Genomic DNA, 24,884 nt, shown 5'->3' with positions numbered 1-24,884 from the left:
CTTTACAATTTAGTTCATAGATCAGAGCACATCCAGATAAACTCATCATGGAGCTGGGGGAGGAATGGACATCATTCAGGCTCCTGGCCTTGCAGCTGGATGTAGTATATTAGGGGGATGTCATCTCACTGCTGATTGAAGGAACAACTAAACTTATTTAAATTGTGTGTAAATTCCACATTTTCAGATAATCAGAACAGATAATTGGATCAGTAGATAGATAACTGGATATTTTATTTCCAAAACAGTCAAGAAGGTGCTAAGCATAAAGCTTGTCAAATGCAAGAAAGATGCTGAATATGCAACTGTCGGTGAATTCTAAGAAATGTATTTAATTACATTCTCTTTTTTTCTTCAAAGGAGAAAAAATCAGTTATTCTATGTGGCCAATATTACTTCATTAAGGATTTAAATATATAGGTAATAAAATACAGAATCTCTTATAAGTATCCCAATTTATTCTAAAGTATTAGTATCAAGTAACCCTGATCATTACATAAACACAGGTTTACCAATCTTTGATTTTATAGATTAACAAATTAAGTTAAATTAAAAAGAAATGTACAGACACCATTTTCACTGTTACAACACAGGGACAAACCACCACACATAAACACACAAAAAAATCAAAAGTATATTTTATGCCAGAGTTACTTTCTGTCCAGGTCGAAACACTGTTCCACTTTGATTTTTTCTCTTCTTTGGATTTTGAAAGCTTTCATACCTTTAAAAAAAAAAAAAGTAACATTTAATACATGTAAATGCTAAACTTATAAAACAAAAAACAATGGTTTGTTTCCAAACACAATTTTTTAAGAAACAAAAGAGAAATAGCTGGAAAAAAATATTTGCAAGAAATTAAAGGAAGTTGTTACACATAAATTTTTTAAAGTTGAACACTCTAATAGAAAAAGAGAACAAAGGGGATGAATAGACAAGTTAGAAAAGATAAAATACAAATGGCAGGGGCTTCCCTGGTGGCGCAGTGGTTGAGAGTCGGCCTGACGATGCAGGGGACACGGTTCGTGCCCCGGTCTGGGAGGATCCCACATGCCGCGGAGCGGCTGGGCCCGTGAGCCATGGCCGCTGAGCCTGCGCGTCCGGGGCCTGTGCTCCGTTGCGGTATAGGCCACGGCAGTGAGAGGCCCGCGTACCGGAAAAAAAAAAAAAAAAAACCCAGTGGCAATGATTAATATATAAAACATAACTTCTGTATTTTAACTGAAGAAATGTAAAATTTTAAGATATAACTTTTTTTTTTTTTTTTGTGGTACACAGACCTCTCACTGTTGTGGCCTCTCCCGTTGCGGAGCACAGGCTCCGGACGCGCAGGCTCAGCGGCCATGGCTCACGGGCCCAGCCGCTCCGCGGCATGTGGGATCCTCCCAGACCGGGGCATGAACCCATGTCCCCTGCATCGGCAGGCGGAGTCTCAACCACTGCACCACCAGGGAAGCCCAAGATATAATTTTTGTCCAATCAAATTGGCCAAGTTTAGAGAAATACTACAATATTTAACATTAGGGTGAGGTGAAACTGGTACTATAATTATATTGCTGTTGCAAAATACATTGTATGGTATTTATGTAAGACAATTTGGCAATAGATTTCAAAAGCATTAAAAAATGTGAGTATACTGTGATGCAACAATTCTACCTCTATCCCAGTGAAATAAGTAAGGATATGTGCAAACATTTAGGTATAAGAATGTTCATTATCACATTGCCTATAGTGAAAACGTGGATTCAACTTAAGTGTCCAAAAATTGGATGTTATGGTATATCTATATTATAAAATGACAGTAAAAACAAAGTAGTATGGGGCTTCCCCGGTGGCGCAGTGGTTGAGAGTCCGCCTGCCGATGCAGGGGACACAGGTTCGTGCCCCGGTCCGGGAGGATCCCACATGCCGCAGAGGCTGGGCCCGTGAGCCATGGCCGCTGAGCCTGTGCTCCACAATGGGAGAGACCACAACAGTGAGAGGCCCGCATACATGCAAAAAAAAAATAATAAAAAAGTAGTAACGTATTTAAAATGTGGAAGAATATTAAAGATGTATGTATGGATGAAAGGGGGGCTACTCTATAGCAATATGTGCAGAATGTCTTATTTTAGTAGGAGAAAACATATAAGCATACAAATAAGTATGCTTTGGGAGGTAGTGGGGTTAAGGGAAATTTCTGGTTTTTTTCCCCTTCTCTGTTTTCTGATTTTTCTGCAATGAGTACATATTATGTTGAAGGGGGGAGAGAATATGCCACCCTCAAAATGAACCACTTTGGCATGTGGATTATTTTGAGCTGAAAGGAATCAAGACCTTTCAAGCAGACTCAGGAAAAGCTTTTTACCTCTCCTTTAACTGGCTAAAAGAATTTAGATAGGGGGCCTGCACCAGAAAGACAGCTATTACCAGAGATAACTTTTTTTTTTAATCTGCGTGGCAAACATCTGCTCTTCTCATCTGCTGTAAATTGCCTTCTTCCCCTCTGAAGCCTCAGGCCCCTATCCCTTTCCTTAGCTCAGGACAGTATATAAGCCTCAACTGGAGACTGCCTTTGAGTCTCATTCTTATGGGGTTCCTGTATGTATGAAATTAGCTTTTCACCTGGTAACATCTATGTCAATTAATTGTTAGATCAGCCAAAGAACCTAGAAGGGAGGAAGGGAAAATTTTTCTATCCCTACAATTTGGTACGCATGGGGGGCTCCACTGGCTGGACACCACTTGCTCTGGGGCTGCAGTTGGGAGATCCTGGGACCTCTGACAAGAGCCAGCAGATGGTAAGAATCTTTACCACGTCAATCTCCTGGAAGTGGTGACAGTCCATTTCTAAATTTAGCAGGAGAAAAATACTTGTGTAAACTAGTTCCTTAGGAACAGTGACTCTGGAAAAGATCTGTTCTGAGTACTTTTGTTTTCTATTGATCCAATTCCTCCATGGTTATTTTCTTCTTTTTTTTTTTTTTTTTTTGCGGTACGTGGGCTTCTCACCATTGTAGCCTCTCCCGTTGCGGAGCACAGGCTCCGGACGCGCAGGCTCAGCGGCCATGGCTCACGGGCCCAGCCACTCCGCGGCATGTGGGATCTTCCCAGACCGGGGCACGAACCCGTGTCCTCTGCATCAGCAGGCGGACTCTCAACCACTGCGCCACCAGGGAAGCCCTATTGTTTTCTTTTGTCTCTAGTTTTTGTGTCACTTTTCATAAGGAGGAAAGCCATAGTGTAGAAATGCAGGCATAGGTCCTCTGAGCCTGTTGTTCCGGCCAGCCTCACAGACTGGTGACTTCACAGTTCTAATGGACCTGCATCTGTTTAGACAAACTTTGCTGTGGGTCCCTTATATTTAAAAAATGGGTGAGGTTTCCCCTCGTCTTGTTCTGTCTTGAGAGCTTGGCTTCATGACCAGTGAAAATATTCTCTCTGACTTAACCAGAAAGAAGCCAGCCAGAAGATGCAAGTATCAGCTTCTAACTGGTGGGCAGCCAAATAGACTCAGGATCTGAGACATGAAGTGACAAGCAGCATGATTTTTTTTTTATATATAGATCTTTATTGGAGTATAATTGCTTCACAATACTGTTAGTTTTTCTATTGTATAACAAAGTGAATCAGCCATATGCATACATATGTCCCCATATATCCTCCCTCTTGCGTCTCCCTCCCACCCTCCCTATCCCACCCCTCTAGGTGTTCACAAAGCACCCAGCTGATCTCCCTGTGCTATGCTTCCCACTAGCTACCTACCTTACATTTGGTAGTGTATATGTGTCCATGCTGCTCTCTCACTTCGTCCCAGCTTCCCCCTCCCCACCCCATGTCCTCAAGTCCATTCTCTATATCTACGTCTTTATTCCTGCCCTGCCACTAGGTTCATCAGTACATTTCTTCTTTTTTAGATTCCATATATATGCACTGGCACACGGCATTTTTCTCTTTCTGACTTACTTCACTCTGTATGACAGTCTCCAGGTCCATCCACCTCACTACAAATAACTCAATTTCATTTCTTTTTATGGCTGAGTAATATTCCATTGTATATATGTGCCACATCTTCTTTATCCATTCATCTGTCGATGGACACGTAGGTTGCTTCCATGTCCTGGCTATTGTAAATAGTGCAACAAGCACCATTCTTTTTGTCCAACTGTGCCAGTTCTTCGGAAGTTTGTCTTAAGGTGTCCCAGCCCATAAGGGGACTTTGTTGTCTCAACCTTCATTGTCTTGTTAGTGCTGGAAAAGTCCCATTCCAGTAACGCCTGCCCAGTGTCAGAGATGAGCAGGTCTGCGACTAGAGGAATCACGCATTCTGGTGGGAATTCCGTTTTCACTATACCATTCTTACTACCTGTGACAATGAAGGTTTTTGCTTTCTTTGGCTAATTCTGGGAGTAAACTTTGTGGATCTTGTGAAAGCTACATCTTTTGCACTCTTTTGGGACACTTCTTGTGTTCATGGTTAAGCCATAAAGAGGCTTATGGGTTTGAGTCACCATTAAGATTAATATAAGACCATATTTGTCAGTGGCCAGAGAATAGATCCTTTGAATTGGAAAAACTTCTGTTTTTGAGAAAGAAAGTGAGTGAGCTCTCATGCTAAACAACTGCATTTCCAGCAACAACTGTCTTTCCATCAACCGATGGAAAGACAAAATTATGAAGAGGACACAAAGGAGTACAACAGCCAGCCTTGGGGACTCCCTTAACAGGAAGAACAGAAATTAGACTCAAAAGAAAAATTAAAGTCCACATTCCATGTAAATCCCCCTTCTCAAAATCTGGCCCTGTCTACCTGTTTTAACTTTCCTTTCCTTACAAGATTTACAGAGAGCACTGGCCTGACTTCTAGGCAAGGGGTATACAGCTTACTTGTGTGGATGCTAAAAGCCAGGAAGTGAATTTAGGAGAATCACCCAGGATGGGTGGTAAGGCTAGCACTGCTGTTCTTTACAACCCCCCTGACTTTCCAGGGCCCTGTAATCAGCCTCTGCCACCTTCGGGCCTTGCCAGGCAGCATCCTTTGTGTATGTAGCCTGGACTGCCACTGCAAAGAATTCATGTCCCATGGATAGGAGCAGATCCAATAAATCATAAAGACCTTTTACCTGCACTTTCAGAACGTCCTACCGAATTTAAAGGAGTTAGAAAGATTAGTGGCTATCTATAACCCCACTCACAGGGACCCTGACTGGCTGCTAAGGGGTATTCTGCCCACCTGTGATTACAGTGCAGCCATCAGACAAGACAGATGGTACCCGGGGAAAACCCCCCTCACAGGGTAAACAGATGACCAGAATTTCTTTCAGGTTCTTCTACAAATAATCAGGAAGTGGATCAGCTAGCTCAAAGGCAATGTTCAGGGGCTGAGAGAAGCAATAGTAGAAGCTTTTCCCCCTAAGGGGAATTGATCTAAGGTTGAATTATACATGCAGAAAAAAGGAAAGCATCTGAAGTCCTTTGAATGCTTTATCCAAAAATTTTAAAGGCATACTGCATTAAACCCTGAAGCTTCAGAACATAGGAATCTTTTCTTTAAAAAAGTTTATTGAAGTATAGTGGATTTACAATGTTGTATTAATTTCTTCTGTACAGCAAAATGACTCAGTTATACATATATATATTCGTTTTCATATTCTTTTCTATTACTGTTTGTCACAGAATATTGAATATAGTTCCCTGTGCTATACAGTAGGACCTTGTTTATCCATTCTATATAAAATATTTTGCCTCTGCTAATAGCAAACTCCCATCCCTTCTCTCCTCTACCCCGCCTTCCTCTTGGCAATGACAGTTCTGTTCTCTATTATCTGTGAGTCTGTTTCTGTTTTGTAGATATGTTTATTTTGATGTGTATCGTATTTTATTTAATTTATTTTTGCGGTACGCAGGCCTCTCACTGTTGTGGCCTCTCCCGTTGCGGAGCACAGGCTCCGGACGCGCAGGCTTAGCAGCCATGGCTCACGGGCCCAGCCTCTCCGCGGCATGTGGGATCCTCCCGGACCGGGGCACGAACCCGTGTCCCCTGCATCGGCAGGCAGACTCTCAACCAGTGTGCCACCAGGGAAGCCTGACTTGTATCGTATTTTAGATGCCACATATAAGTGCTATCATATGGTATTTGTCTTTCTCTTTCTGACTTCGCTTAGTTGATCATTTCTAGGTCCATCCATGTTGCTGCAAATGGCATTATTTCATTCTTTTTTATGGCTAAGTAATATACTCCATTGTATTTATATACCACAACTTCTTTATCCATTCATCTGTCAATGAACATTTAGGTTGTTTCCATGTCTTGGCTATTGTAAATAGTGCTACTGTGAACACAGGGGTGCATGTAGCTTTTCAAATTATAGTTTTGTCCAGGTATATGCCCAGGAGTGGGATTGCTGGATGTGGCAACTCTATATTTAGTTTTCTGAAGAACCTCCATATTGTTTTCCATAGTGGCTGCACCAAGTTAAATTCCCAGCAACAGTGTAAAAGGGTTCCCTTTTCTCCACACCCTCTCCAGCATTTGCTATTTGTAGACTTTTTAATGATGGCCATTCTGACTGCTGTGAGGTGGTACCTCTTTGTAGTTTTGTAATTAGTGACATTGAGCATCTTTTCATGTGCCTATTGGCCATCTGTATGTCTTCTTTGCAGTAATGTCTATTTAGGTCTGCCCATTTTTCGATTGGGTTGTTTTTTTTGTTATTGAGTTCTATGAGCTATTTGTATATTTTAGATACTAACCCCTTGTCTGTCACATCATTTGCAAATATTGTCTCCCATTCCATAGGTTGTGTTTTTGTTTTGTTTATGATTTCCTTTGCTGTGCAAAAGCTTGTAGTTTTGATTAGGTCCCATTTGTTTATTTTTATTTCTATTGCCTTGGGAGACTGACCTAAGAAAATATTGCTACAATTTATGTAGTAATATTTTATGTCAGAGAATGTTTTCCTGTGCTCTCTTCTAGGAGTTTTATGGTGTCATGTCTGATGTTTAAGTCTTTAAGCCATTTCGAGTTTATTTTTGTGCATGGTGTGAGGGAGTGTTCTAACTTCATTGATTTACATGCAGCTGTCCAACTTTCCCAGCACCATTTGCTGAAGACACTGTCTTTCTTCTGTTGTATAGTCTTGCCTCCTTTGTTGAAGATTGACCATAGGTGTGTGGGTTTTTTCTGAGCTTTCTATTCTGTTCCATTGATCCATATGTCTGTTTTTGTGGCAGTACCACACTGTTTTGATTACTGTAGCATTGTAGTATTGTCTGAAGTCTGGGAGGGTTATGCATCCTGCCTTGTTCTTTTTCCTCAGGATTGATTTGGCAATTTAATGGTTCCATATAAATTTCTGGATTATCTGTTCTAGTTCCGTGACAAATGTCATAGGTAATTTGATAGGGATCACATTAAATCTGTAGATTGCTTTGGGTAGTGTTGCCATTTTAACAATATTAATTTTTCCAATCCAAGAGAGTGGGATATCTTTCCATTTCTTTGAATCCTCTTTAATTTCCTTTATTAATGTTTTATAGTTTTCAGTATATGTCTTTCATCTACTTGGTCAGGTTTATTCCTAAGTATTTTATTTTACTTTTTGATGTGATTTTAAAAGGGATTGTTTATTTACATCCCCTTTCTGATATTTCATTGTTAGTGTAAAGAAATGTAACCAATTTCTGTATGTTAATCTTGTATCCTGCTACTTCACTGAATTTGTTTATCAGTTCTAGTAGTTTTTGTCTGGACTCTTTAGTGTTTTCTGTATATAGTACCATGTAATCTGTATATAATTTTACAGCTTCCTGACCAATTTGAATACCTTTTATTTTTCTTGTTTGATTGCTGTGGCCAGGACTTACAGTACTATGTTGAAGAGAAGTGAGAGTGGGCCTTAAGACGTTCCAGATTTCAGCAGGAAGGCGTTCAGCTTTTCACTGTTGAGTATTATATTGGCTTTGGGTTTGTCATAAGTAGCTTTTATTATGATGACATATGTTCCCTCTATACCCACTTTCTTACGGGTTTTTATCATGAATGGACATTGAATTTTATCAAATGTTATCAGATTTTTTCTTCATCTATTGAGATAATCATGTAGTTTCTGTCCTTTCTTTTGTTGATGTGGTATATCACAATGATTGATTTGCATATGCTGAACCATCCTTGTGACCCTGGGATGAATCCAAATTGGTTGTGGTGTATGACCTTTTTAATGTGTTGTTGGATTCAGTTTGCTAATGTTTTGTTGAGAATTTTTGTGTCTATATTCATCAAACATATTGGCCTGTAATTTTCTTTTTTGGTTATGTCTTTGTCTGGTTTTGGTATCAGGGTGATGGTGGTTTCATAGAATGTCTTTAGGAGTGTTCCTTCCTCTTACATCTTTTGGAAGAGTTTGAGAAAGATCGGTATAAGTTCTTTGCATGTTTGGTACAATTCCCCAGTGAAGCCATCTGATCCTGGACTCTTGTTTGTAGGGAGGGTTTTTTTAATTCCATATTCTATTTCATTTCTAGTGACTGGTCTGCTCAATTTATCTGTTTCTTCTTGATTCAGTTTTGGTGTGCTGTATGTTTCTAAAAATTTGTTCATTTCTTCTAGGTTGTCATGTTTGTTGGCATATAATTGTTCATAGTGTTCTCTTATTTTTTTTTGTATTTCTGTGGTATCAGCTATGATTTCTTCTCTTTCATTTCTTATTTTGTTTATTTGGGTCTTCTCTCTTTTCTTCTTGGTAAGCCTGGACAGAGGTTTGTCAATTTTGTTTACGCTTTCGAAGAACCAGCTCTTGGTCTTATTGATTTTTTTCTATTGTTTTTTAAAATCTCCATCTTATTTATTTCCCCTCTTATCTTTACTATCTCCTTCCTTCTGATGACTTTAGGTTTTGTTTGTTCTTTTTCTAATTCTTTTAGGTGGTGGGTTAAGTTGTTTATGTGAGATTTTTCTTGTTTCTTGCCTTTTGGGAGGTCTGAGGTCTTCTGCCAGCATTCAGTAGGTGTTCTATAGGAGCAGTTCCACATGTAGATGTATTTCTGATGTATCTGTAGGGAGGTAGGTGATTTCCGCATCTTACTCTTTAGCCATCTTGAAGCTGCCCCCTCTCGTTTCTTAAAGAAGCCTGTATCGCTAAGAACTTCCCTCTAAGAACTGCTTTTGCTGCATCCCACTGGTTTTGTATGGTTGTGTTTTCTTGTCATTTGCCTCAAAGTATTTAATTTCTTCTTTGATTTCATTGTTGACCCTTTGGTTTTTAGTAGCATATTGTTTATTCTGCATGTAATTTTTTTTTCTTGTTTCTTTTTCTGTGGTAGACTTCTAGTTTCATGCCATTATGACCAGAAAAGTCACTTGAAGTAATTTCTATATTCTTAAATTTGTAGAGACTTGTTTTGTGCCCCAGTATGTGGTCATCCCTAGAGAATATTCTGTGTGCGTTTGAAAAGAATGTGTATTTTGGGTTTTTTTTTTTGTTATATCCTGAAGATACCAACTAAGTCTAAATGTTCTATTATATCATTTAGGGTCTCTGTTCCTTTACTGATATTTTGTCTCGAAGATCTGTCCACTGACATGAGTGGGGTACTAAAGCCTCCTACTATTTACTCTGTTCCTGTCAGTTTCTCCCTTTATATCTGTTAGTGTTTGTTTTATGTATTTGGGTGCTCCTATATTAGGTGCATATAGGTTGACAAGCGTAATATCCTCTCCTTGTATTGATCTTTTTATCATTAGTGTCCTTCCTTATCTTTCTTTATAGCCTTGTTTTAAAGTCCATTTTGTCTGATGTGAGTATTGTGAACCGTTTCCTTGTCATTTGTTTGCATGAAATAACTTTTTCCATCCCCTTTCATTTGTATCATTTTTCTTAGATTCCACATAAAAGCAATATAATATTTGTCTTTCTGTCTTACTTCACTCAGTATGACAATCTCTAGGTCCATCCATGTTGTTGCAAATGCCATTATTTCATTTTTTATGGCTGAGTAATATTCCATCGTATATATGTAACACTTCTCTATCCATTCATCTGTCGATGGACATTTAGGTTGTTTCCATGTCTTGGCTATTGTAAATAGTGCTGCAATGGACATTGGGGTGCAGGTGCTCTTTCAGACCATGTTTTTCTCCAGATATATGCCCAGTAGTGGGATTACTGGGTCCTATGGTAGTTCTATTTATAGTTTTTTAAGGAACCTCCATACTGTTCTCCATAGTGGTTGTTATCAATTTACATTCCCACCAACAGTGTAAGAGGGTTCCCTTTTCTCCACACGTTCTCCAGCATTTGTTTGTAGATTTGCTGATGACAGCCATTTTGACTGGTGTTAGGTGATACCTCATTGTAGTTTTGATTTGCATTTCTGTAATAATTAGCGATGTTGAACATCTTTTCATGTGCCTCTTGGCCATCTCTTTGTCTTCACTGGAGAAATGTCTATTTAGGTCTTCTGCCCAATTTTTGATTGTTGTTTGTTTTGATGATATTAAGCCATATGAGCTGTTAGTAAATTTTGGAGACTAATCCCTTGTTGGTCCCATTCTGTGGGTTGTCTTTTCATTTTGCTTATGGTTTCCTTTGCTTTGCAAAAGCTTTTGAGTTTAATTAGGTCCCACTTGTTTATTTTTGTTTTTATTTCCATTACTCTGGGAGACAGACTGAAAAAGATATTGCAGTGATTTATGTCATAGAGTGTTCTGCCTATGTTTTCCTCTAAGAGATTTATAGTGTCTGGTCTTACATTTAGGTCTTTAATCCATTTTGAGTTTACTTTTGTGTATGGTGTCAGGGAGTGCTCTAATTTCATTCTTTTACATGTAGCTGTCCAGTTTTCCCAGCAGCATTTATTGAAGAGACTGTCTTTCCTCCACCATATAGTCTTGCCCCCTTTATAGTAGATTAATTGACCATAGGTGCATGGGTTTATTTCTGGGCTTTCTATCCTGTTCTGTTGATCTATATGTCTGTTTTAGTGCCAGTACCAAAATGTTTTGATGATTGTAGCTTTGTAGCAGAGTCTGAAGTCAGGGAGCCTGATTCTTCCAGCTTCATTTTTCTTAAGATTGCTTTGGTTATTCGCGGTCTTTTGTACCTCCGTACAAATTTTAAGACTTTTTGTTCTAGTTCTGAGAAAAAAGGCATTGGTAGTTTGATAGGGATTGCACTGAATCTGTAGATTGCCTTGGGTAGAACGGTCATTTTGACAATATTGATTCTTCCAATCCAAGAACATGGTATATCTTCCCATCTGTTTGTTTCATCTTTGACTTCTTTCATCAGTGTCTTATAGTTTTCAGAGTAAAGGTCTTTTGTCTCCTTAGGTAGTTTTATTTCTAGGTATTTTATTCTTTTTGATGCGATGGTAAATGGGATTGTTTAACAACAAAAGATCAGAAATTCAAAAGAGTATAGAAATGCAATATAGGGACTTCCCTGGTGGCGCAGTGGTTAAGAATCTGCCTGACAATGCAGGGGACACGGGTTCAATCCTTGGTTCAGGAAATCCCACATGCCGCGGAGCAATGAAGCCCATGAACCACAACTACTGAGCCTGCGTGCTACAGCCTGCAAGCCACAACTACTGAGCCCGCATGCCACAATTACTGAAGCCCATGCACCTAGAGCCTGTGCTCCGCAACAAGAGAAGCCACTGCAATAAGAAGCCCGCACACCACAACAAAGAGTAGCCCCTGCTCGCCACAATTAGAGAAAGCCAGCACACAGCAACAGAGACCCAACACAGCCATAAATAAATACATACATACATACAAAAAAAATAAAAGAATCTGTCTTAAAATGCAGGGGACACTATTTCGATTCCTGGTTGGGGAACTAAGATCCCACATGCCACAGGACAACTAACCCATGTGCCACAACTTGAGAGCTCATGTGCCACAACTACAGAGCCTGTGCACCATAACAGCCCACGCACCACAACTAGAGGGAAGACTGCGCACTGCAACGAAAGATCCCATGTGCCACAATTAAGACCTGACACAGCCAAATAAATAAATAAATATATATAAAAAAACAATTGTAGTCACCCTTCTATTTAAAATTTTAAAAAAAGGAAATGCAACAGATTTCTGTGTATTAATTTTGTAACCTGCAAATTTACCAAATTCACTGATGGGCTCTAGTAGTTTTCTGGTAGTGCCTTTAGGGTTTTCTATGTATAGTATCATGTCATCAACAAACAGTGACTTTTTTACTTGTTCTTTTCCAATTTGGATTCCTTTTATTTCTTTTTCTTCTCTGGTTGCTGTATATAGGACTTCCAAAACTATGTTGAATAGAAGCAGTGAGAGTGGACATCCTTGTCTTGTTCCTGATCTTAGAGGAAATGCTTTCAGCTTTTCACTGTTGAGTATGATGTTTTGCTGTGGGTTTGTCATATATGGCCTTCAGTATGTTGAGGTATGTTCCCTCTGTGCCCACTTTCTGTAGAGTTTTTACCATAAGTGGGTGTTGAATTTTGTCAAAAGCTTTTTCTGCATCTACTGAGATGATCACATGGTTTTTACCTTTCAATTTGTTAATGTGGTGTATTACAGTGATTGATTTGCGGATACTGAAAAATCCTTGCACCCCTGGGATAAATCCCATTTGCTCATGGTGTGTCCTTTTAATGTATTGTTGGATTTGCTTGCTAATATTTTGTTGAGGATTTTTGTGTCTGTGTTCATCAGCGATACTGGTCTGTAATTTTTTTTGTGGTCTCTGTATGGTTTTGGTATCAGGGTGATGGTGGCCTCACAGAATGAGTTTGAGAGTTTTCCTTCCTTTGCAATCTTCTGGAACAGTTTCAGAAGGACAGGTGTTAACTTCTCTCTAAATGATTGACAGAATTCGCCTGTGAAGCCATCTGGTCCTGGACTTTCGCTTGTTTGGAGTTTTTTAATCACAGTTTCAATTTCATGACTTGTGAATGGTCTGTTTATATTTTCCATTTCTTCCTGTTTCAGTCTTGGGAGATTGTACCTTTCTAAGAATTTGTCCATTTCTTCCAGTTTGTCCATTTTATTGGCATACAGTTCCTTGTAGTAGTCTCTCATGATCCTTTGTATTTCTGTGTCCACTGTAACTTCTCCTTTTTCATTTCTAATTTTATTGATTTGAGTCCTCTTCTTTTTTTCTTGATGAGTCTGGCTAAAGGTTTATCAATTTTGTTTATCTTTTCAAAGAACCAGCTGTTAGTTTCATTGATCTTTGCTATTGTTTTCTTTCTATTTCATTTATTTCTGCTCTGATCTTTTATGATTTCTTTCCTTCTACTAACTTCAGGTTTTGTTTGTTCTTCTTTCTCTAGTTGCTTTAGGTGTAAGGTTAGGTTGTTTGTGATTTTTTTGTTTCCTGAGGTAAGACTGTATTGCTATAAACTTCCATCTTAGAACTGCCTTTGCTGCATCCCATAGGTATTGGGTCATTGTGCTTTTTTTTTTTTTTTAACATCTTTATTGGGGTACAGTTGCTTTTCATTGTGCTTTTGTCTGTAGGTATTTTTTGATTTCCTCTTTGATTTCTTCAGCGATCCATTCGTTGTTCATAGCATATTGTTTAGCCTCCACATGTTTGTTTTTTACATTTTACATTACATTTTCTTGTAATTGACTTCTAATCTCATAGTATTGTGGTCTGAAAAGATGCTTGATATGATTTCAACTTCCTTAAATTTACAGAGGTTCACTTTGTGGCCCAGCATGTGGTCACTCCTGGAGAATGTTCCACGTGCACATGAGAAAAATGTGTATTCTGCTACTACTGAATGGAATGGTCTATAAGTATCAATTAAGTCCATCTGGTCTCTGTGTCATTTAAGGCCTGTGTTTCCTTATTGATTTTGTGTCTGGATGATCTGTCCATTGATGAAAGTGGGTTGTTAAAGTTCCCCACTATTACTGTGTTACTGTTAATTTCTCTGTTTATGGCTTTTAGTATTTGCCTTATATATTGAGGTGCTCCTACACTGGGTGCATATATATTTACAATTGTTATATGTTTTTGGATTGACCCCTTGATCATTATGTCCTTTGTCTCTTGTAACAGTCTTTATTTCATAGTTTATTTTGTTTGATATTAGTATTGCTGCTCCAGCTTTCTTTTGATTTCCATTTGCATGGAATACCTTTTTCCATTCCCTCACTTTCAGTTTGTATGTGTCCCTAGGGATGAAGTGGGTCTCTTGTAGACAGCATATATATGGGTTTTGGTTTTGTATCCATTCAGTCAGTCTACGTCTTTTGGTTCAAGCATTTACTCCATTTACATTTAAGGCAATTAAAGATATGTATGTTCCTATTGCCATTGTCTTGTTTTGGTTTGGTTTTCTATGTCTTTTTTCTTCCCTTCCTCTTTTGTTCTCTTGTGGTTTGATAACCATCTTTAGTGTTGTGTTTGGGTTGCTTTCTTTTTCGTGTGTGTATCTATTGTAGTTTGGGGGTTTGCTGTTCCCACAAGGTTTTGATATAGCAATATATATATGTACAAAGTTGTTTTATGTTTCTGGTCTCTTTCCCGCCTAGAGAAGTTTCTTTGTCAAATCTGAATGAGAGCCTTGCTTGGTAGAATGTTCTTGGTTGCAGGTTCTTCCCTTTCTTCACTTTAAATATATCGTGTCACTCCCTTCTGGCCTGCAGTTTCTGCTGAGAAATCAGCTGATAACCTTACGGGAGTTCCCTTGTATGCTGTTTTTCATTTTTCCCTTATTGCTTTTAATAGTTTTTCTTTCTCTTTAATTTTTGTCAATTTGATTACTATGTGTCTTGGCATGTTCCTCCTCAGGTTTATACTGCCTGGGACTCTCTGTGCTTCCTGGACTTGGATAACTGTTATCTTTCCCATGTTAGGGAAGTTTTCAGCTATTGTCTCTTCAAATATTTTCTCAGGTCCTTTCTCTCTTCTCCTTCTGGGACCCCCTATAATGCTAATGTTGGTGCCTTTAATGTTTTCCCAGAGGTCTCTTTGGCTGTCTTAATTTCTTTTCATTCTTTATTCTGCTCTGTGGCAGTGATTTCCACCGTTCTGTCTTCCAGGTAACTTATCCATTCTTCTGTCTCATTTATTCTGCTATTGATTCCATCTAGTATATTTTTCATTTCAGTTATTGTATCGTTCATCTTTGTTCTTCTAGGTCTTTGTTAAACATTTCTTGTACCTTCTCGATCCTTGCCTCCATTCTTTTTCCGAGATCTTGGATCATCTTCCCCGTTACTATTCTGAATTCCTTTTCCAGTAGGTTGGCTATCTTCCCTTCACTTTGGTCTTCTGGGTTTCATCTTGTTCCTTCATCTGGGACATATTCCTCTTCCATCTGATTTTGACTAACTCCCTGTGACTGTGGTTTCTGTTCCACAGGCTGCAGGATTTTAGTTCTTCTGCTGTCTGCCCTCTGGTGGTTGAGGCTGTCTAAGAGGTTTGTGCAGGCTTCCTGATGGGAGGGGCTGGTTCCTGCCCCTTGGTGAGTGGGACTGGGTTTTGTCCCTCTGTTGGGTAGGGCTGTGCTCAGGGAGACTTTAATAAGCCCCTTGTCTGCTGATGGGTGGGGCTGTGTTCCCACCCTGTTGGTTGTTTGGCCTGAGGCATCCCAGCAGTGGAGCCTACAGGCTGTATGGTGGGGCTAACAGTGGCCTCTGGGAGGTCTCAGACCAATGAGTACTTCCCAGAACTGCTGCTGCCAGTGTCTTTGTTCCCTCAGTGAGCCACAGCTGCCCCCCCAACTCTGCAGGAGATCCTCCAATACTAGCAGGTAGGTCTGGCCCAGTCACTAAAAACAGTAGGTCACTACTTTTTTTCCTGAGTCCTGGTACACACAAGACTGTGTGTGCCCTCCAAGAGTGGAGTTTGTTTCCCCCAGTCCTGTGGTAATCCTATGATCAAACCCTGCTGGCCTTCAAAACCAGATTCTCTGGGGACTCCTCCTCCTGTTGCCAGACCCCCATGCTAGGAAGCCTGACATGGGGCTCAAAACATTCACTCCTGTGGGATAACTTCTTGGAATAACTGTTTTCCAGTTTGTGGGTCACCCACTCATCAGGTATGGGATTTGATTTTATTGCGGTTGCACCCTTCCCACTGTCTCACTGTGGTTTCTTTGTCTCTGGATGTAGGGTATCTTTTTCAGTAAGTTCCAGCGTTTTTTTGTCAATGGTTGTTCACCAGTTGGTTGTGACTTTTGGTGTTTTCGTAGGAAGAGGGTGAGCTCACATCCTTCTACTTCATTGTCTTGAGCTAATTCTCCATCCCCTTACTTTCAATTCATGTGTGTCCTTTGCCCTAAAGTAGGTCTCTTGTAGGCAGCATGTTGTAGGCTCTTATAGTAATCTTTTGATTTCCATCATAATTAAAAATCCTCCCATAGTTGGATAGGTGGGTCAGCCCCTTGATTGCATTCAGGCTGCAACCCAGTTCTTTGAGGAAATAAAAGACTGTCCTTATTTTACAAATTAGAGTCTGCAAAACCAGAAATGTGGCTCTAGAAACAATTCAAAAGTTCATCTCACTTTACCAATCCCCAAACCTCTCCTATTCATTTCAAAATGCTTGCAGCTACTGTAAAAGATCAGGATGTTAGAAGAGAACTGTTCTAAAAAGATAGATAGGAAATTTTAAATAGCAGTTACCCTAGACTTCTGATAATAAAGAAATATACCTTAAAACTCCCAGGAAAAGGAAACAATCAGCAACACAAAGAGATAACCTACTGACTGGGAGAAAATATTTGCAAATGATGTGACCAATAAGGGATTGATATCCAAAATATATAAAGTGTTCATACAAGTCAATATCAAAAAAACAACCTGAGTAAAAAATGGGCAGAGGATCTGAATAGACATTTTTCCAAAGAAGACATACAGATGGCCAACACACAAGATGATCAACATCTCTAATTATCAGAGAAATGCAAATCAAAACCAAATTGAGATATCACCTCACACCTGTCAGAATGGCCATCATCAAAAAGATTATAAATAACAAATAATGGCAAGGATGTGGAGAAAAGGGGACTGTCATACAGTATTGGTATAAATGAACATTTGTGCAACCACTATAGATAACAGTATGCAACCCAGCAATCCCACTACTGGGCATATACCCTGAGAAAACCATAATTCAAAGAGTCATGTACCACAATGTTCACTGCAGCTCTATTTACAATAGCCAGGACATGGAAGCAACCTAAATGTCCATCAACAGATGACTGGATAAAGATGTGGCACATATATACAATGGAATATTACTCAGCCATAAAAAGAAACAAAATTGAGTTACTTGTTGTGAGGTGGATGGACCTAGAGTCTGTCATACAGAGTGAAGTCAGAAAGAGAAAAACAAATACCGTACACTAACACATATATATGGAATCTTAAAAAAAAAAAAAAAAAAGGTTCTGAAGAACCTAGGGGCAGGACAGGAATAAAGACACAGATGTAGAGAATGAACTTGAGGACATAGGGAGGGGGAAGGGTAAGCTGGGACAAAGTGAGAGAATGGCATGGACATATATACACTACCAAATGTAAAACAGCTAGCTAGTGGGAAGCAGCCACATAGCACACGGAGATCAGCTCGGTGCTTTATGTCCACCTGGAGGGGTCAGATAGGGAGGGAGACACAAGAGGGAGGAGATATGGGGATATATGTATATGTATAGCTGATTCACTTTGTTATACAGCAGAAACTAACACACCATTGTAAAGCAATTATACTCCAATAAAGATGTTTAAAAAAAAAACAAAACAAAATGGAGGTGCCTCAAAAAACTGAAATTATAGAACTACCTTAAGATCCAGCAATTCCATTCCTGGGTATATATCCAAGGAAAACAAACAGTAATTCAAAAAGATACATGCATCCTAATGTTCAAAGCAGCATTATTTAGAATTGCCGAGTTATGGAAGCAACATTAAGTGTCAATCAACGAACAACTGGCTTAAGAAGGTGTAGTATGTATACACAGTGGAATGCTACTCAGTCCTTAAAGAAGAATGAAATACTGCCATTTGCCACAACATAGATGGACCTAGAGAATATTATGCTCAGTGAAGTAAGTCAGAAAAGACAAATACTCTGTTATCACTTATTTTGGAATCTAAAAAATAAAACAAATGAATGTATGAAACAAAACAGTAATGGACTCACAGATATAGAGAACAAACTAGTGGTTACCAGTCGATAGAGGGAAGGAGGGAGGAGCAAGGCAGGAGCTGGGGATTAAGAGGTACAAACTACTATGTATAAAATAAGCAACAAGGATAGATTGTACAGCACAGGGAAATACAGCCATTACTTTGTAATTTTAAATGGAGTATAATCTATAAATACTGAATCACTATGTTGTACGCCTAAAGCTAATTTAATACTGTAAATCAACTATACTTAAAAAAAAAAAATCCTATGAGAAAACTTGCATTCTTCCTCTGTCCCTTGAAGATGTAAATCTTATCATGTCTTTGAAATGTAAACACCCAGGAGATAGCTAAGGTACTGCCTATAATCACCTGAGACTGGGGAAAAAAAAGGAGTTGAGGGGAAGAGGCTTTTAGAAAATAGACTGCTATAAAAACTTCCATGGCGAAAATTTTGGGATGGAAGCTACAGGGTCTGTTTGTCTGTGTGTGTTTGTTACGTCTATGGATATGTTATGTATATGTGATACTTTTCTACCTCTGGATGAATATTGCCAAAATTAATTTGTAAAATCTATTTAATTGGCTTAAAGAAAAAAAGCACTCATCAAATTTAGTATTTCTAAACTCTCAGAAACATAATACAAACCAATCCAAATTCTTCTCAAGTTTATGTGATCTGGGATAATTTTCAATAAATAAAAGCTAGTTTAAGTATGTATCTGTTACAAAATTTGCCATGGTGGCTGTTTTAATGTCTCATGAAATTTTCATAAGTAATCTAAATATGATTAAGACTTAACTAGTTCTTAAGTGAACTTCTCAACAGTAATTAAGTTTTATGATATGTCTACTTAAATAGTTTCCAGAATCTCTTTGGTAACTTATACCCTTAGAGTTTTGGTAAGTGATGAAATTTCTTTGGATATCTTGATCATTTCTAAATAAAATACTGAAACATTAATTATTGAACATTTATTTACTTTTGGCTTCTTACTACACAGGAACTAAAAATACTTGGATGTATAAATAAATGTGTCCTATTCTACACTGAAGAACTGTACTGTTAAAGTGTATCCTTTTAGAGATTATGAAATGTATGCATTAATTTGCTAGTCTACAGAATGCTGGTGTAACAGTTCACAATCACTAGAAATTAAGGTTTAAGTGTTAAGAATTCTAATTTATATAATTAAAACTGAGAAATAATAAGGAAAACAACTGTATGCAACTCTATTCTGATTGTTTCAGAATGGGAAAGAGAATAAAGGACAAACTAAATGGGTATGGAACATTGGAGAGAGACTTTTACTTTGTCAAGCTGGCTAAAATGGAAGGAATTTATTATAAGGGTTCTAAAAAATAAGTTTTAGTTTTATGTAAGTACACTACTGATATTAAAACTTCTCTTTCAGGACAAAGTTTTTTTGGACTACTGGTCTGCTATTGATAAGACTGTGAAAGGTTTTTCTTTACCTTTTAAGTAGTCTGCCTAGAAAACAAAGAAAAATAACTTCCTATGCCTCATGTCTGACTGCTTAAGAAAATGCTCTTGTCTAAGGTGCTTTTTGTTTGTTTGTTTTACAACTGTGTAACTAACTTTCTGTATTTGCCTGCAAAGTCTTTAATTGTTGCTTTGGTTAAGTGAATAATATTGTTTAACAGTGACCTATGATAGTATGGTGTTTTAAAACCAAGTATTTTTGACATCTCTCTCCAAAATCAAATTCTAAATAAGGCTTTTTGACCTTTAACTCTGGGATTTTCCAGAGGGCCCCTGGAACGTCTCATAAGATTTGTTCTCTCTCTCCCCTAATAAAAAGAGAGATATAAATTAGGATTACTCGATATATTAAATTACATGGGAAACACTGACATAATACTAAAAGTTATATTTATATGGATATGTTATTATATGGATGTTATTAATGTCTTATAGAAACTATAAAATTCCTAAATATCTGATATGTAATATTATCAACCATAATTCCAGTTGTCTTAAAATACTGTCATAGAAATAACCAAATTTCCTTATCAAATGCATTATAATGAAGTTTCATCAGATCTTTAACCATGGACATTTTTAAGTCTCTTGTCGTTTATCATTATTGTAAAAGTGTTCCTGCAAAAGTGCTTCATCTTCAATGAGACTCATGGAAAGGACTCTAACAAGAACAGGTTGCTGATAATTTTCAATTTATACCACTGAATTAGGTAAGAATTTGCAGAACTCTAATGGGGAAACTGATGGCTTCATAAAACTAACAAAAGATCCATAAAAATTAACTACATGGGACTGAATGAACTACTGAGGATCATTATAATTTTTATGACTTTGTTTGAAACACTGCTATGTTTTGTTTTTCCAGATTTAAGGAAACCTTGTTCTTTTCTCTTAAGCTATCAGTAATTTGGTAAAATATACCTTTGTGAACAAAGATGAAACATGTTTTTCTCCTACCTGATCCCTCCAGAATTCAGAAACTCTTAGTATTCTTATTTTCATGGATACAGTTATTTCCATAAGTCCAATAAGAATCCTTTCTCCTCGTAACAGGACACAATTGGAAACACTGGTTATATCCTCAAGGCTTTGACTGGAATGTCTTATTTGAGAATGTGCATAGAACAGAAAAACTAGACAGTTTTAAGGAACTAAGGTTGATTTTATGGAGCCAATAGACCTCCTTGGAAAACCAGCCTGGTACCTTGCTTACAGAGTTCCCAGTAACCTTACCAGGTGAGTAAGGAAGGTTATTGCCTGGCAAGTACAAGGACTTCAGGCTATTTTGGGGACCTCTAAAAGAGAAATTAACCCAAATACAGTTGACCCTTCAACAACACAGGGGTTAGGGGTGCCAACCCCACCCCTCCACCCTCTAACCCCCTCTAAACAGTCAAAAATCTGCATATTTATAGTCAGCCCTCTGTACCCACAGTTCTGCCTCCACAGATTCAACCAGCCATGGATTGTGTAGTACTGTAGTATATGTTTATTGAAAATCTGTATAAGTGGACCCACGCAGTTCAAGTCCATGTTGTTCAAGGGTCAACAGTACATAGCTATTGCAAGCGAAATCTGATGGTAAGTCCTTGGCTCGGCTTCCTAGCCTCAAGAGGCTTTCAAAGGTCAATCTGAGATTCCTTATGAAAATTTCCAGGAAAGGAGATTTAAAAGCATCTATATGGTCCATTACTATTCTTGTCGAACTTATGTAAATAATCAGGCCAAGTTTAGTGCAACTAGAATGAAAATAGTTTAGTCTTACTGTGGTTATCTTTGTTAGAAATGGGGGTCACTGTAGAGAGAGAAATCATGTTTCAGTAATACACCTTTGTGGATATCAGATTCTAGTGCTGTTATCTTTGACGTTTGGGTTTCTACCTGTAAACTAGACTGGATCCTGAATCATTCTAGTTTCCACCCCAAACTGCCATGTGGATTATTTTGACTTAAAGGGAATCAAGACCCAGCAGACTTGAGAAAAGCTTTTTACCTATCCCTTAACTGCCTTAAAAGAATTTAGATACGGGGCCTGCACCAGAATGAGCTATTACCAGAGATAACTTTTTTAATCTCAAAAGACTTATCTGCATGACAGGACAAACGTCTGATTACCAAACACCTGTTCTTCCCATTTTCCTGTGAATTACCCTCCTCCCCTTTGAAGTCCAGGCCCTTATCTCTGTCCTTAGCTCAGGACAGTATATAAGCCTCAACTGCCTGACTGACTTTAGTCTACTATTTTTATGCAGATCTTGAATGTACAAAATTATTTTTTCTCCTGTTAATCCATCTTATGTCAATTTATTTATTAGACCAACCAAAGAATCTAGAAGGGAAGGGAAAATTTTTCTACCCTTTCGGTGTACACATACATGTACATGTATGTGCATGCATACCCCAGAATATAGCAAAATTCAACAAGAAAGTTGTAACTTCTAAAGACCAGGAATACATTTCTTTTTTTTCCCCATTTTTAACTTTCTTTAAATTGAGATATAATTGACATATAAGGTTATATTAGTTTTAAGTGTACAACATAGTGATTTGATATATGTATATATTGTGAAAGAATTACCACAATAAGTATAGATATCATCCATCATCAACTCAGTTACATTGTTTTTTCTTGTGAAAAGAATTTTTAAGATCTATTCTCTTAGTAACTTGCAAATATATACTACAGTATTGTTAACTGTAGTCATCATGCTGTACATTACAGAGGAATGCATTTCTTGAATTAAGTTGAATCATTGACCTAGAATGGTTCCCAGCCTATGGGTCTCAGACTCCAAAGTTACTAGTGAGACAACTGCAAGCCTATAAATTCAAATGTATATTAAACACAGTCTACAAGTGAATAAATGTGAATTTAAATGGTCTTTAATTATTAATGAGATTAATAAAATATAAATTATTTTGAAAACAAAACAGTTATATTTTCATAATTTTTGGAAACTATAGTGGAATCATTTTGGGCTTTTGATTTTCCTTTATTTTCTTTGACGCTTTTAAAATTAAACCAAGTCATTAACCAATTCATCTGATTATATTTGAATTATTTATAATGAAAATTCATTTATAATGAAAATTCATTTTTGACTTCTATATCCCTGAAGTTTTGGGGTATTTAAACGCATGGCTACTAAGCAAATGTTCTGACTTGCTTTTAAATATTCAAAGTATTATTTGTGATTTTAAAAGAACTTTAGAAGTTTGAGTAACTGTCACCTGTAATAATATCTGTACTTCTGGATCAGAATCTTTTACTTACAGCTCAGCAAAGTTCTTCCAGTCATCTTCACTGATGGATGGCCTTGTGTGACTGAGCGCAGTCATTAAATGTGACTGACTAATAGCCAGACTCGTTCTGATGGGGCCTGGTTGGTTAAGGGCATCATCCTCCTTACATAAAAAAAAAAAGACAAAAGTTAACTTAGAGACATGATGGAAAAGGAAGTCCAAGTGTTATTTCTTTTTGCCAGTTTTCTTAGGAGACTATACATTCCCTTTCTCATAAGATTACTAAAAATTGTTAGCACATAATCATTTGACTGATTGATGTGTTTCAGTCCCTTTTTTATAAAGAGAGCTCATTTACCAATCAAAAAATACATATCAAAAAGGAAAAACAATTTTTAAAAAGTTTTACAATTATAATGAAGAGGAAAAAGCCATACTCCAATTTGGCTTTGGTATCTGCCTTTGATAATACTGATATCTGCCCGCAGTTGATCTCTTTGTTCCTGTGTGAGCTCTTGATAACCCTCTTGTGAGGCTGTTCTGAAGACTGGGGGTTGTGAGGACTGATCTTTCCCAGGAACTCCAGGAAAATCCCGAGTCATGGAGCTTGGTGCTGACAGGCATTGTGAGCTCTTCGTTGTTAAGCATAATAATGAGAGAAGGAAGGGAGAAGGGGAGAGAGGGAGGGAGGGAAAAAGAGCAAAAAATTATTTATCAAAGAATTATGAACTTTAAGCAATAAAACTTTAACATGGGTAAGCTTACATTTTAATTAACTGAAATTAAGCTTAATTTTAATTAAATTTAATTAACTGAAATTAAGCTTACATTTTAATTAACTGAAATTAACTGAATTTAATTAACTGAAATTAACTGAAATTAAGTTTAAAATACGTTCATATTCTATAAAGGTTCATCCATACCTATGTTGTTGAACCACCACAGAGTGAAAACTGCCAATCATACAAGGTTTTTATAATGCTTTGTTATTAAATCCACCACAAATGCCCTAATGATAGGGTATATACTAAGGTTCTGGGACATTTCTACATGTAAGTTAAGAAACAGAAAACAAAGACTAGAATTAAAACAGCTTACTATTCCTGAGAATAAAAATGGGTTATATTTTAAAAAACCTAATAAAGGAAACTTACCCCCAAATTACTAAATATTTGTAAAAATGTTAACCACTAAAGCAACAGTGAACCACTGTTAATTTTCTGAGATATGTGTCAAATGCTATTTTAGTTTAGAAAAACAATGATATTGCCCAAATTTAATCTAAACATTTTCCTTGTTGAAACATTACTACTACTAAGTTTTTCACTGTGCTTATATTTTCCACCAGAAGTATTACCAATAAATAACATTTGGTTGTTAGAATTTTTGACATTATTGTACCAAATTTCTCATTATCCTCAACTGTTCTACAATAACAGAATTTAAGTTTAATACAAAATGAATCTGCTACTAAAGATGTTTTAAAGCCACTAATGAAGGGAGAAAAACCTGAAAGAAACCAAAGGGTAATCACAACCACTGGCTACTTCGGCTCCCCTTACTGCCAGCTCTGTCTTAACATGGAGTGAAAATGGTTAGTGTAAGAAAAGACTGTTTTACTGAAGGACAAACCAACCAGAAAGAACATGTGGGGCTAGTTAGGACATAAATTACACCAACATACAGCTGTCTATTTCAGAATTGTACAGTGACTGCACAAGGTACCAAATCAGAAGAGGTTCCGTTTCCAAGTTCTGATTCATAAGAGCTTCCAAAGTAGAGCCGGTACATATTGAATTTTGATTCATCTGGAAGCACCTCAGACATCTCTAGAGAAACAAGGGACTGCTCTAAGCCACATTCTCCATCTCCAGCTGAATCATCAGAGCCACTGCTGTGGTTAAGAAAAACCATTGAAGACAGACTCAGGTCACTATCAGAGCTGGAACCTCCATCCTAAAACACACAAAAGGACAACCAGTTGTAAAGCTCTAAATAGTCCACAATTCAAAAATAAACCACACA

The 24,884-nt window shown here is 37.7% G+C and overlaps 1 protein-coding gene across 2 annotated transcripts in view; it reads right to left on the bottom strand.

Moving 5' to 3' along the window:
* Window positions 1-209: 209 nt before the first annotated feature.
* The window catches only part of PEX1 (peroxisomal biogenesis factor 1), a 98,736-nt gene continuing 74,061 nt past the window's right edge, over window positions 210-24,884 (bottom strand). For both annotated transcript variants that reach the window (XM_082846766.1, XM_082846765.1), the window contains 4 exons: window positions 24,585-24,815; window positions 23,297-23,491; window positions 22,891-23,021; window positions 210-724 (listed from right to left, as the gene is read on the bottom strand). In XM_082846766.1, the coding sequence (XP_082702892.1) occupies window positions 640-724; window positions 22,891-23,021; window positions 23,297-23,491; window positions 24,585-24,815 (642 nt within the window). In that variant the 3' untranslated portion in view covers window positions 210-639. The remainder of the gene's footprint in view (window positions 725-22,890; window positions 23,022-23,296; window positions 23,492-24,584; window positions 24,816-24,884) is intronic.

The sequence above is a fragment of the Leucopleurus acutus genome, assembly GCF_964270905.1.
Source record: "Leucopleurus acutus genome assembly, chromosome: 9".
Taxonomy (NCBI): domain Eukaryota; kingdom Metazoa; phylum Chordata; class Mammalia; order Artiodactyla; family Delphinidae; genus Leucopleurus; species Leucopleurus acutus.
This window is presented reverse-complemented; position numbering and strand designations above follow the sequence as displayed.